The 15,401-nt window shown below is 32.0% G+C and overlaps 1 protein-coding gene across 1 annotated transcript in view; it reads right to left on the bottom strand.

Annotated features, from left to right (window-relative positions):
• Positions 1 to 15,401, bottom strand: part of EYS (eyes shut homolog) — a 1,522,493-nt gene that overhangs the window by 993,400 nt on the left and 513,692 nt on the right. Inside the window, exon 16 of the mRNA XM_025419151.3 lies at positions 5,552 to 5,697. Within this exon, the coding sequence (XP_025274936.3) occupies positions 5,552 to 5,697 (146 nt within the window). The remainder of the gene's footprint in view (positions 1 to 5,551; positions 5,698 to 15,401) is intronic.

Below are 15,401 nucleotides of genomic sequence, written 5' to 3' on the forward strand. Positions count from 1 at the left end.
CAAAGTTCCAATAACACACAATCACTTTATAGTGTACTTTCACTAGAGGTCTGAAGTAATAATTTTTTTAAAAAAAGATTATATTTACTTATTCATGAGAGACACAGAGAGAGAGAGGCAGAGACACAGGCAGAGGGAGAAGCAGGGTCCATACAGGGAGTCCAATGTGGAACTCGAACTCGGGAATCAAGGATCACTGCCCTGAGCCAAAGGCAGGCACTCAACCGCTGAGCCACTCAGGGGTCCCTGAAGTAATAATTTACAGCAATTAGAAACACAGTTGAATTTTATACATTATTATCCTAAAAATGTGTTGGCTGTTTCTAACAAATATAACTATATAACTGTCCCTAAGGTTCTGGTTTATCAAAATCTTGTCAAATATCTTTCCTTGCTTGATGATCTCTATCTCCACCTCTGTCTCTTTCCAGGAAAAACAGTGAAAGAGAAAAGGCCATCACCAATGATATCTCAGATTTCTCCAATAAAATAGATATCATCTGTGCTCACTTACACACAGCACAAAAATAGCCAGTCGATGACTTTTCATTCACTCAGAGTTTTTGGTTAGCATTTTACTGGTTCTCTCTTAGATATTAACTGATATTGGGAGAGTATTTGATACTAAACACACACACAAACACACACACACACACACCATTGTAAGAGATACATGAAAAAAAGAAATCATACACAGAGGTAAGAATGAAATTTATAAATTAAGATAATGCAACTGTATAAAATAATTGAAAACTCTATAAATATTATTATAAAGAGAAAACTTCTACCAAGAAAAATTACAGGATGCCTTAAAAATATTAGACAAGTAAGAGCTTTTGGAAATTGAAAATGAGAGCCAAATGTTCTTTAACAATATAATAAAGGCATTGGAAGAAAATACAAATCTACCAAAATGAGCAAAAATAAAATGAAAATAAAAAAGGAAAACTCATATGGTTATGACATTAACAGTGACATTTTTATTTACAAATTTTGGAAAAAGCATTTTGGGAGGAAGTAGTGGGGAAAAGTGCATATAACCTGGTGAATGGAAAAGATGATAACACAGCTAAATCTTTATTTTTCTACAGGAAAAATTATTTAGATAATGTGGAAAATTGAAAAAAATCAAGAAATAGCAGTATTAAGTATGCCATTTAGAAATATGGAAGTAAGGAATGCCTGGGTGGTGCAGCTGGTTAAGTGTCTACCTCTTGGTTTCCGCTCAAGTAGTGATCTTGGAGTCATAAGATAGAGTCCCAAGTAGGGTTTCACACTCAGCACCTAGTCTACTTGAGATTTATCTCTCTCCACCTCCCTCTGCCACTCCTCCCTGCTCATGTTCTCCTCTCTCTTTCTCTCAAACAAGGTTTTAAAAAAAATAAATATGAAAGTAAAAACCAGAAGAAATATTTAAGAATATTAAAAGAAGTTGCTTATAAACACAGGTTTGTTATATTTTCTATTTGCCTTAAAATATTATCTCTTCACTCCTTTAAGTGAAATCATGGCTAAGCACAGGTCCTACATTACACATAAGTGTGGAAATGAAAGCATTTTGATGAATATGCAAATCCTGAAAATATTTAAACTTAGATTAGTCTTTGTACAATGTCCATATTTTTCCTAACTAGCAGACTGCTAGACTGTCAATGACACCTAAAATTCTTAAATGTTTCTCTCCCTGATTTGTGATATGATGATTATTTTTATATAGTTTTACATATACACTATGAAGAGTCTAATATCCTATGGAAATATCAAAGCTTATTCATTGGTTTAACCTCTTCCCTTAATGGTCCAGTTATATAAAATATTAAAATCTGTTATTAGGAAAATATATCATCTTTATAGGTTATTAAGTGTAATTTTGGTTCTTCATTTGTCTCTCTCAATCTACCACTTTATCTATACATGTATGTATGTGTGTACCAAAAAGCATGTCAATCTTAAACCAAAAAAGTTTTTCCATGGAACTCCCTGGCTGCTCTATTTAAGTTTGCTTTCATAACTCCTAACCTTATTCCAGCCCTCATAAATCATTTTCCTTTACAATTTTTCTTTATGGCAATTAAATGGTATAATTTACTGGTATCATGTTATAATGTCTCCTAGATATATCTATATTAAGGAGAGATATAACTGAATGAACTGTTTTTATGGTCATAGCTTTCTAGTAGAAGTATGAAAATTAAATCCCCCAACCCTTTCAGGAAACAGTGGGGGCAAGTTGCCAGTCTCTGATACACTTGGCCTGAAATGAGAGCTGAACAACTCAGAGTTAACTATCTATAGAGACATGTTGGCTACCCCAAACACTGCTTATTAAGTTCACCTGAAGGCTCATACTAGACCATCTAAGCAAGTGTGAAAACCCATTTTTATTTTTATTTTTTTTTAATTTTTTTTTTATTTATTTATGATAGTCACAGAGAGAGAGAGAGGCAGAGACACAGGCAGAGGGAGAAGCAGGCTCCATGCACTGGGAGCCCGATGTGGGATTTGATCCCAGGTCTCCAGGATGGCGCCCTGGGCCAAAGGCAGGCGCCAAACCGCTGCGCCACCCAGGGATCCCTGAAAACCCATTTTTACAATGACAAATTAGGTGGACATTTGTAACTTTCCAATAATTCTTGAAATTAAGAAAGTGCATTCCTTTTAATAGGAGAAGCCTACAATAATTAACAAAAGAAAACCCATACTTTGCTGAACAAAGTACACATTTTACTTGGAAAATAAGCCAAATTCACATTTAGAGACTTAATGGAAGCCCATGGAATCATAACTGGCCTTCCCATTAATCAATTACATAATATACGCTTTGTGTATGTATCTTTATGAGAGCATCACTCCAGAGCAGCTTGAATCCCCAAGGTGAAAGTAAATAAAAAATATTTCAGAACCCAATGAATCAATGAGAGGGAGTTAAAGATTTTTTCATCAAAGATGGAATAGAAACCAGTTTTATTAATCAATGATTAGTTTAGAGATACATCTTAATATTTGTATATTGTTATTGTTCATCTATTCATGAACATTTATTGAGCTTGTAAAATATGCTGTATGTAGGCATGTCTCACCATCTCTCCTATGCAATCCTAATCTAATCTGTCACTTAAACTACAGCTGATCCTTGAACAACACAGTTTTGAAATGGATGGGTCACCTTCAGCACAAATTTTAAAAAGTAAATACAGTACTGTGAATGTACTTTGTCTTCTTTATGATTTTCTTAATAACATTTTCTTTCCCTAGCTTACTTTATTGCAAAACTACAGTATACAGTACAATATACAAAACATGTGTTAATTAACTGTTTTTATTATTGGTGAAGCTTCTGGTCAACAGTGGGCTATTAGTAATATTTTGGAAGAGTCAAAAATCATATGTGGATTTTCGAATGCAAGGGAGTTGGTGTCCCTAATCCTCATGTTGTTCAAGAGCCAACTGTAATTCTAAAAGCCTCCTGATGTATCTCTCTGCTGCTGCAGAAACTGCACTCTATTCTTCACACAGGAGTCAGAGTCATTTAGTAAGCATGTAAGTGAGAAAAAGCCTTTTATTTTAAATCTCTCTCCTTCCTCAAGCTACTACCCCATTTCTTGCTTCTGTCTTAAATACATAAAAATCTTCCTTTAATAAATGATGCATATTCACTCTCAGCAATATAATTCTCTCACATTCTCTCTTAAATCTACTTCAAACAGACTTTTGCGCCCTCCACTCCAGCCAAACTGCTTCCTTGACAATGTCACTAATGACATTTGCATTGTATCTCCAATGGTCAGTACTGAGTCCTTATTTTATTTGACCTAATAATAATATTTGACACTTGATCATTCTCTCTACTTGAAAGAATTTATATGGCTTTCTGCACTCCATTTCTCCTTGTTTTTCTTCCTGTATCACTGACTGCTCTTCTCAATTTCCTCCGTAGGTTCTTCTTCCTCTCATGGACCCCTAAATATTGCAATGTCCCTGGGCTTAGTCTTTTGTCCTTTTCTCTGTTCTATCTACATTCATTTATTTGTGATCCTATCCAGTATTATAGTTGCGTATCTGATGACTCTCAAAATTTACATTTCCATTCCAGACTATGTCACACAGCCAACTGTGCACTCAACCTCTCCACAGGGGTGTCTAATTGGCAAATCGATCTTAAATTTTGAAACAACACTAAGCACATTAGCTTTCAATAAAAATTGAGACATTGTGAAAATAAAGAACATGTTAATGCTTCAAATTTTACAATGAATCTAAAATATCGGATCAATGTGTGACATCAAATAATTTTACTAAATATGTTTCTCAGTCATATTGAGCTCAGTGTGTCATTTCTTGTTTTAACACTGTTAGCAAGCAATAAGCAGCAGAAAACAACAGCGTGGTGAGTGGCATTGCTAGGTGGTATCTATGGTCCCAAATAAAAATTCTAATAATTTGAAATATGATGGGCAACAGGACACTTAGAAAGGATACTGTTTTGTGGCTAAAATTTATTGCCTCCTATTTACGTAACAAAATATGTAGATAAGGGTTTAATTTTCTTTTTTAATTTAAGCAGAGACTTTTGTGCATGTAACAATTGTTACCAAGGAAACCTCTGATACCATCAGGATTCCTCAGGAAAGACACGTGTGTATTCTTTATTCGGGTCCTTAACTTTTTCTTACCTTTGATGACTTATCAGATGGAAATACTTATATATATATATATATATATTTTTTTTTTACCAATTTTGCTTTCCAATCTTATTTCTATTTTTCTAGTGTTTTTTTTTTTTTTTACTCCTGCGAATATAGAATATAACATTAGGCACACTTAACTAGTTTCCCTCAAGAAAGGAACCCAAAGGAGCCCAGTGGTGTAAAATTCAGCCAGTTAATAAATTGAAACTTAAGATTTCAATAATTTTCCTGGATTCATTTAATTAATATTAGTGTATGAAAATAATACAGTTTTTTGTATTTCATAAATGCAGTTTCTTAGCAGAGGTTTAGAGGGTTAATCCATTTTCCTTTCCATAGTTCTTGGTGACTTTTGCCTTTATATTTGGATAGCATTTACGCTGTAGAATAATTGATATTAAGACAGCTAACTCCAACCAAATTATATTTTTCTCCTAGAACTTTAAATTCACAATGGTTTCCTGATTTCTGGCATATAAGTATATTTAAAAGAGCTAAGTTTATTGTATTTTAATGACATTTATTATAATTGATATGACAGTATATTTTCTTAGATTATTCATATACTGATACTTCTTTGTATTATAACAATATAAACATATTCAGATGTTTCAATTAAAAAAGCATAAAAGTGTAAAATACCTTCAAATACAATCCATATATTTCTTAGATGTTAGCAAATGATAAATTAAAATACATAATTTTTGTTTTTATTTTTTTTTAATAAGAGACAAAGAGTCTCTTGTACTTCCTGTCCTACCTGCACATGTCAGGTTATTTCGGGTTCTGGAGAGTAAGTATAAGATTGCCATTAATTTATAGAATGCAATATGTTAATACAGACAGGGCAGATAAAGGTTTACCTGTATAACCAGGAGCACAGAGGCAGTTGTATCCAACAATTCTGCTGACACAATCTTCTCCATCTAGGCAAGGTGAGATTTCACATTCCCTCATATCCAATTCACACAAAGATCCAGGGTACACTGTTTCACAATTGCACATAAATCTAGAGAAAAGTCAGAAAATGAGAAGTCACATGTAATGACAAAAAGCATTTCATTATACACATAACTCATATGTATATATTAAATTTTAGCCTTTTAATTTAAATAAATGGTAATATTTTCTCTTCATTTTTTTTCCTTGGAGAAATTATAATTGGCCTTTGTTGGTTCACAACCTTGAAAGTTCCCTAAGTGAAATTTGAAACTGGTCCCTGCAGATACAAGGCAAGGAAAATCAGAAGAAAGAGGCAATCCACTCCAAATTGGTCAGTGACAGGTTTAATAAGCAAAGGAACTTTCATTCCATGCTTGTCTTCGGCACCTACAAAACAAGTAGATTTTCATACCTGCTCCCCAAATTTTAAAAGTCTATATAGAGGTATTAATGATGTTGTCATGTGTGTAATCCAGATAATCTCACTAATGCATTAATCTCTCAAGACTTTGTTACTGAAGTTGTTCCTAATTGGGAATAGTGGACAGAACATACATTCCAAAGACAAGGGAGAGAGTGAAGTGCCTCCTGACTGCCAAGACCCAGTTTGCAGATCAACATGAGGACATGTTATCTCAATGATTTCGTTAACAACCTTTAGATATTTTTCCCTTGATGTTCTTTATGTGAGAATTTTTTTTAATGAATGTATCTGGATAAATAATATCTTTGATAAATTCTATTGAGCTTAATTCTGTAATGTATATTTTATTATTATATAAATGTAAATATTTAATTATATCCTGTGTTAAAAATTCAAAGATTATTCTATCCGTGGATTGAATTATATTTTTGATATTGAAAACCTTCTGGGGCAGCCCCAGTGGCTCAGCAGTTTAGTGCCTGCCTTCCACCCAGCGTGTGATACTGGAGTTCCAGGATCGAGTCCCACATCAGGCTCCCTGCATGGAACCTGCTTTTCCCTCTGCCTGTGTCTCTGCCTCTCTCTCTCTATGTCTCTCATGAATAAATAAAAAAAATCTTTACAAAATTAAAAAAAAACCTTCTGGTTAAAAGATCGTTTTAGTAAAAACAATATCATTACTGCTTAATTATATTGACAGATGTTGAAGAAATTGAACATAATTCAATGGCTAGAAATCAGGTTCAAAGTATCATGCACTTAATAGAAGTGATTCCCAAGAGCCTTGCCATTGAGAAAGGTTTCCAGAAATTTCAACTGAACTTCCTTTCAATATCCAACTCTCCCCTCTTCATCTTAACATCAGCCTCTGATGAATCTGACTTACTGAGTTCAGATATGTCCTCTGCACTTTAATTTGGAAATATTTCTTGCTCCTATGTGAATTTCTTTTTATTGATACAGATCCTGTCTCAAAGAGCCCTTGATTCTTTCCTTTATAGTCTACGCTGTAGCAACAATCTACATAACCATGTGGCAGACTCACCCTGAATTTATTTTTGGTCTATTCCTGGATATTGTGCTGAACATATTTTATCTCAACATCTAGTCAGTCCATAGATATTTGCCAGAAAATAGAAGACTAATTCTCCTGAGATGGAATTGTAACTAGCTTTAGTCATATATATGCAAAAAAAAAAAAAATCTGTAAAATGACCACCAAATAACCTATGATAGGCCAATAAATAATGTTAAGAAAAGAAAGCAATAATTTAATTTTTTGTATTCATAGAAAAATATTAATGAAGGCATAAAACTAATTCCTATAGAAAAAATTAAATTGAGAGAAAATGGATTTAGAAAACAAGTTCTATATAGTTTTTTTCTTTCTCTTTTTGTAGAAGTTTAAATAAAACTGCTTTACCAGATTTTCTTGTAATGCTTTTGAAATATTTTTATTCTGAGTTTTTGAGGAAAACTCTTTCTAATTAAATTCAGTTTCAACTATAATTGTAATTACAAAAACATAATTAATGGAAATCTAACATGCCCATGTTCCTCTTTTACTCATGCACCACATATTAACTGATTAAATGCCAGATGTCAGTCAAGTACCCAGATTAAGTGTAATAAGGCTTCAGCTTATTTTTTAAAATTCTCTTGGAGAAGTTAGGGACTTTCACATGTAAACATTACAGTAAATATATGCCAATTGAGACAGGTGTGAAGTCCTACAACAGAGCTAAATGCTAGAGAAGGTGACAGGTAAGGCTTTGCTGGCTAGTCAAGAAAAAGTGGGGCTTTTGTATCAGTTGGACAGAAGGCTTCAAAATGCCATGTGACTAGGATATTGACCAAAATCCCTTTTAAGAGTGATCCAATTACTATGAATATTGAATTTGTGTTCAAATAGCAAAACTTTTTTCCATCTCCACTTTCTCTCTAGTATCTTACAGTATAGTCCAGATAATGGAATGATTCTTTTAAATGCTTAAATCAAGATATGTTTGTTAATGATACTCTCATTGATTGTTATTGTGTGTTTCCAGTGAATCAATAATGATTGTGAGGGATCAGAGAATAGGTAGGAGTCAGGTAGTGTTTTCAGTCGTAGCACTAAAAGGTGTGTCCAAGAAATAATTTTTTCATACTGATAGATTTGAAAATGATAGATTACTACAAAATATATCAGATAATGGCTCTGCTCTCAATTTATACATCTCCTGCAGATACTTAGGACAGCTTTATCATACTTACAGAAATTATAAAATCTATTCTTTACTCTGGAAGTTTGAATATTAGAAATTATTTTGCGACATCTTTCCTCTCAATGATAAAATTATAATAATGGTCATTGATTTTTCTCAGTCTATTATAAACAGAAATTTATTCATTAAATTCATAGACTTCTCTCTCTCACTGTGTCTCTTTCCGCTCTTTATCTCTTTTTTGAAAACAAGGGAATATCCATATCCCTTTCCCTTTGCCACCCAGATTATGTTTTCTGGAATTATGAAATTCCTGAGGAATTATGGAAAAGTTCCTGAGTGGTTTCATGATCAAATCAGTACTTAGAATCTGGAGAATTCAACCAACTTAAAATAGGAGATATTCTCCATGGATGATTCTTAACTGAATCTGTCATCCCTTATAGTCTTTGCCAAATAGTGCTTTTCTAACTCCTCATTTGCTCCACATTTACTAGATGATATTTAGCTATTAAAATGGGCCTTTCTGGAGTGCCTCGGTGGCTCAGTTGGTTAAGCATCTGTCTTCTGCTTGGGTCATGATCCCAGGGTCCTGAGATTGAACCCCACATTGGGCTCCTTGCTCAGCCGGGAGCCTGCTTCTACCTCTCTGCTGCTCACCCTCCTTGTGCTCTCTCTCTCTCTGTCAAATAAATAAATTATCTTCAATTAAAAAAAAAAAAAGACTGACTTTTCCTTTCAACTAGTTAATTCAATTTGATTTGCATCTAAATGGATTTATGACTTTTTATTTTATTCAGTGGGTCAAATATATAACTATTTTTATTTATTTCAAGCTCAATTTGTCTTTTGAAGCTTTCTCCTATATCCTTTTGATATCTCCATCATTCTTTGAATGTTCTCTTATTTTATAGCATTAAATGTTCCAGGTTTCTCTTATACATTTCCGTTTCTAGATCTGGATTCAGCCATTTCTCCTTGGAGCTCTGACTCCTTTAAGTGTAGAACGTTATTTAGAAACCAAGATAATTTCTATGTGTATATGTATTTATGTATATGCATACATATAGTTGTATGTATATAATTGTGTTTCTGTATATACATTTGGTACATATATGTCCATATTTATATATAGTTTTGTGTATGTATGTATACATGTGTATTATAAACACATACATATAAAATATGAGTTCATACTAACATCTCAATTCTAGTTTAACATAACAGGGTTCATTTTAGTCTAGTTGATTTCTATATTTTCAGTTCTTTTTGTAACAATGAGAAGCCTTGTTTTCATTATTTTAAACATATTATTTACTCGTTCCATCAGTTACATGAAATTTTTCATATTCTTTGTCTTCTTGTGGTGAGGGTATGAGCTTTTCTTTTACTTTTATTTTTTTTATTTGTTTGTACAGTCATCTTGAGGATGTATGAGAAGATTCAGATTTTCTCAACTACCCAGAATTCTCATTTGCTCATTTTCCAATTCTAGTTACCTCATGAGTTTTAGTTTCTTGGGTCCTTTTATAATTTTACTAAACATTATATTCATTTATTATATAATATTAGGACAAATTTCCATGAAAATCAAATCTTTATTCCAGAACAGAGCATCTACCTTGAATCTCTGTGTCCAGTCTTTCCCAGAAGACTTAAAATATACATGTACTCTCTCCTTTCCTCCTCCCACATCCTTTTCTCTCTTTCCTGCCCATGCCCCCACACCTCCTCTCCTTCTCAAATAAGAGAGGCAGGCAAGTGCAGCACATTCTCAACCTGTTCTCTCTGCACCTACCCTGGCCCTTCAAACCATTAAAACAATCAAAGCACATGAGGCATGTCTGAAAGGAATTTCACCAGATTCCTCCTACTACTGGCCTCCAACTAAAATATACAACCCCTTCAGCTTTGGTGTATTTTTCCTTCTATTATTAGCTGCTAAGGGCCCTGTCTCTACATTATGCAGAGTAAATCTATCTAGGCTATAGAGAAAAAGTAAAAGTAAACCTTGATTTTTATTAATGTCTTCAGTGACCTAGTTAATCTTATAGCAATATTGAATTGTGTAAGTCTCTAAAACATTTCCTTCTTTTGATGAAACTCTGTTCTAATAACTTTTAAAACACAAAGATGCATATATTAAAAATATCTTGTCTTTTTTTTAAGATTTATTTATTTATTTATTCAGAGAGAGAGAGGCAGAGACACAGGCAGAGGGAGAAGCAGGCTCCATGCAAGGATCCCAGGCTCCATGCAAGGATCCCGACATGGGACTCGATCCCTGGTCCCCAGGATCACACCCCGGGCTGCAGGCAGCACTAAACCTCTGCGCCACTGGGGCTGCCCTAAAAATATCTTGTCTTGAAGCAAGAATTAAGACCATGAAATTTATAATATATTTTTGATAAAATGGAAATTTCTAAATTAAATTCAAGGCTTTATTTCAAAAGTTTTAGTGGAATTAAATTTAAATAGGTTGTCAAATTATTGAACATTTTTTCTTCAAATTTCCTTTAATTTGATAGTGACCTAAAATTTTCCAGATAGGTTTTCAAGATACTTTTCCAAAACTACAATGCATTTTAACAGGTGACTTCTAAATAAAGTTCAGTACATTGAAAAAAAGTAGTGGTAAACACCAGTAACTTTATTTTACATAAACTGGCATTGCCCTAATGAAAGGAGTTGAAAATATGCAAGATAATCACAGAGGCATGTAGCTCTAAAATGAGCCCCTGCTTTACATTATTCTTAACATTATTCTTTTATCTTGTTTTATCTTATTTCAGATGAGAAAGAAGTTAATAAGTAGAGAAATTGTGTTTATGCTTCTAGAAAGCTGTTATTTTAAAATATACCTATATTGATGAAATCATATGACACACTCTGATATATAAATATTTAATGAGTTTTAATTTAATTTTTGAGGGTTTTAATTTTAAAATTACTTATAATATTAATATTTCATATATATTTCTTCCAAAAGATCATTTTATAAAAACCTAGAATCCAAAATTCTAAACTAAAACTACAGACAGTTGCAGGAGAAACTTGATCAGAACATGTTAGCCCTATGTTACAGCTATTCAACTTTTGAGATAATTTATAATACATTTTAATTCAATTTCTACATCTTTCTTATAATTCTATACTGCATTCAAGAACTATGGTTCTTGATAATAATGATATTTCTTAATCAATAAATGAGCAATATCTATTTTCATTTGTGATGTGGATAAGGATTCACACACTAAGATTTTTTTTCACACTAAAATTTTTGAAAAAGTTAAAGTTAAATAAATCCTATGGATAATATTAAAAAATTTTAAGCAGTTATAAGATACATAAAACTCACTATCTTCTTTTATATTTTTAATGAATAAAACCACACTTAAGTATACAAACATAAATAATGAAAAGTAAACAATATTTGTAAAATTTGCACATGGAAAAACTGCCAAATTTAATATTAATCTAAGAGAATATTTAACATACTATGATATGTGTAGTTTATTTATTTTTTTGTTTTAACTTATCATCCTAAGATGGTGTACTTTAAGGTGCTGTATATTCTCTGTATCTCAAGCCAAAGGATGAAGGAAAAGTTAACCAGCGTTTTCCTACATTTGCTCTACAGAGTGATTATCTTTTAAATAGTCTTTATTATGTCATTATTATAATTTTACTACACATGGATGTGGAAACAACAGGGTTATGGGAAAGTGTCCAGTAGAATGTAAACCATTTGGATTAGTAACTGGTTTTTAGGCAATTTACAGAAGATGTACAGATTTTTGTCTCTTAGTTAAATGTACATTAACCAGTCATTTCCAACTTTGAAATGCTAAAGAACTGCTAAACTCATGAACATCACACACCAATTGGTCACAATATTCTTGTTGATAATGATTTGTGTGTGTTAATTACATCAGCCAACTGGAAATTTTTCTTCTTCTATATTCTCTGAATGAACCAGACACTGCTATTGTAATTGTTCCGATTAATTCTTTCTCAACTGTAAATTTTTCATAGTTCAATATTATTGTCAGTGATCTAAGTAAACTGATGACTGAGGCTTAAAAAGACATTAGTTCTTACAGATAACATATGTTCCAAATGTCAGAAAATGTCGATTGTATTGTCCAGTGTTGCAATAGTTTGTAGTTGAACTGGGGCTGTCATCAAAATGCTGTCATATCTCAAGAAATTCATCTTTAAAGAATGTTCATTAGGATTAAGTGTTAATTGTTGCAGTTTTCAGTTTCAATAACCAAAGGAGAGAATAGAACAGATTAAAAAATATAGATGTGATAATAAAGTACATTATATATTTTTACTATTTTTCTTGTGTGTCCATAGTTTAATTAGTGCTAAGCATACAACAGTTGGTTTTAAATGACTTGTTAGATTATCTCAAAGATTTTTAATGGTAAGTTAATATCAATATGCTAAAAACACACTAAAAAAGGTACTTTATATCCAAAAACATATTCTTGGAAAACAGATGGGATATGAAAATGTGATTACTTATTTTCAGCTGTTGATGATTTTGTTTGCCTTTGCAAGGTTTTAATGCATTGAAAATGGCTTTTCTTATAACAACTTAAACAAAGTAATTTTCTGAGAATAGAATAATCAACACCCATATACCCATCATCCATATTTAACACATCTCAATGTTTTTCCATGTTGCTGAATAGTTTTAAGGAAAATGTATAAAACATGTCTTTGAAAACCCTTTGTATACATAGATATTCACTTTTCATTCCTTTCCACTGGGAGGAAATCACTATTCTTAGATTAATGTGCATTCTTCAAAACACATTTTAAAATTTCATTAAATATTATATTAATATATCCAAAATAAAATAACTATGTACAAATCTATTAATATATGTACACAATTCATATAAGGAAAACTACAAAACTCTCTTGAATGAAATCAAAGAAAAATTAAATGGAGAGATACTACATGTTCATGGATAGGAACACTATATTGTCAAAAGAAAAAAAAGGAACACTATATTGTCCAGATGTCAGTTCTGCCCCACTTGATCTCTAGGTTCAATGAAATCCCATCAAAATCCTAGCAAGTTATTTTGTGGATATTAATCAAACAATTCTAAAGATTATACAGAGAAGCAAAAGACTCAGAATTCAATATTGGAAAACAAAGTTAAAGGACTGACATTGCCTGACTTTAAGACTTAGTAAAAACCTACAGTAATCAAAACAGTGTGGTATTATCAAAAGAATAAAGAAATAGATCAATGAAACAGATAGGGAGCTCAGAAATATACCCACATAAATACTGTCAACTGATATTTGACTGAAGGGGCAAAAGCAATTCAATGGAGAAATGGTGGTTTTTTTCAATATATGGTGTTGGAACAACTGGATATCCACATTGAAAAATTAAAAAAAAAAATCTAGACACACATCTTAAAATCCTTGAATAAATTAACTCAAAATGGAAAAAATGCTTAATGAAAAAAGCAAAATTATTAGAATTCTGCAAAGAAAGGAGGAAGTCTTGTTGATTTTGGGTCTGGTTGTCTTTTTAGATATGACATCAGGGTATGATCCATGAAAGAAAGAATTGATAAGATAGGCTTAATTCACATTAAAATTTCTGTTCTGTCAAAGATGATGTCAGAAGAATGACAAGAAAATCCAGACAGGAAGAAGATATTTGCAAAAGACATATAAAACAAACAATTATTATCCAAAATATACAAATATTTAAAATTAAACAAGAAAATAAGCAATCCAATTAAAAAAAAAATAGGCTCATGCTCTTAACAGCTCACCAAAGAAGCTCTACTGATGTTAAATAAGCATATAAAGAGATGTTCCACATCATATGTCATGAGGGAGATGCAAATCAAAACAATAAGATATCACTACACACTTTTTAGAATAGCCAAAATCCAGAATAGCGACAATACCAAGTGCTCATAAGAATACCAAGTGAAGCCAAAGTAGCTCTTGTTCACTGGTGGTGGGAATGCAAAATTGTACAGCCAATTTGGGAAATGGTTTGTCAGTTTCTTACATAATATTTTACTAAATAGTATGTTATATATATATGTTATTCTGATACTTTCTTTTCAGTTCAATTATATATTTCAATAAACACTCAAGTGATATATATTCCTATCATTTTATTTATAGTACATAATAGTTTTCTGTTTATTAGTATATCACATTTTTATTTATTTAGATTGTTTCTAAATGTTCACCATTGTAAACATACCACAAACGTATGCATATCTCCTTTTACATTCAAGATTTTCTCTAGGTATACACATGAGGTTTATAACAATTTCCTCAAGATAGTTCTCTTATGAACAGTAGATAAAATTCACTTTAGAAGGACATAAAATATCTCATTTTATTTCAGGTTTCCTAATTATGTGTTTACTAATCATTTATTTTTCTTCCTCTTAAATTGCTTCTTCCTGTTCTTTGCTATGTTTTGTTATGTACTCTTAAGTTTAAACTGATTTGAGCCAATACTTAGTTCATTTTTCTGTGGGCTTCTATTCAATTATCACTAACAGTTTATTGCCTCAAACATAAGCCAGAGGAAGCTTGTGAGGCTCTGTCCAAATACAGATTTAAAAAAGAAAAGGCTGCTATATTGATGGTATTTTTAAAATGGACTTTATTTTTCTAGATTAATGTTCACAGCAAAATTAAGAAGAAAGTGCAGAGTTCCCATATAATGCTGCTTTATATTCAAACCATCACCCACTATCAGTATTTCCCACCAGTGGTACCTTGTATTATGACTGATGAACCTACACTGACATATCATTATCATTTAAAGTCCATAGTTAATATTAGCATACACTCTTGGTTGTACATTCTATGCATTTTGACAAATGTATAATGGCATGTGTCCATCATTATAATATCATACATAATAGCTTTATTGCCCTAAATATCCTCTGAGATCCACCTATTTATCCCTCCTTACTCTCTAATTCCTGGAACTACAATCTCTTTATTATCCCCAATGTTTTGCCTTTTTCAGATTGTTATATAGTTGGAATCATACTCTATGTAAGCTTTTATAGATTGGCTTCTTTCATTTAGTAATATGTATTTAAGATTCCTCCACATGTCTTCATG

Source organism: Canis lupus, chromosome 12, assembly GCF_003254725.2.
Source record: "Canis lupus dingo isolate Sandy chromosome 12, ASM325472v2, whole genome shotgun sequence".
NCBI lineage: Eukaryota > Metazoa > Chordata > Mammalia > Carnivora > Canidae > Canis > Canis lupus.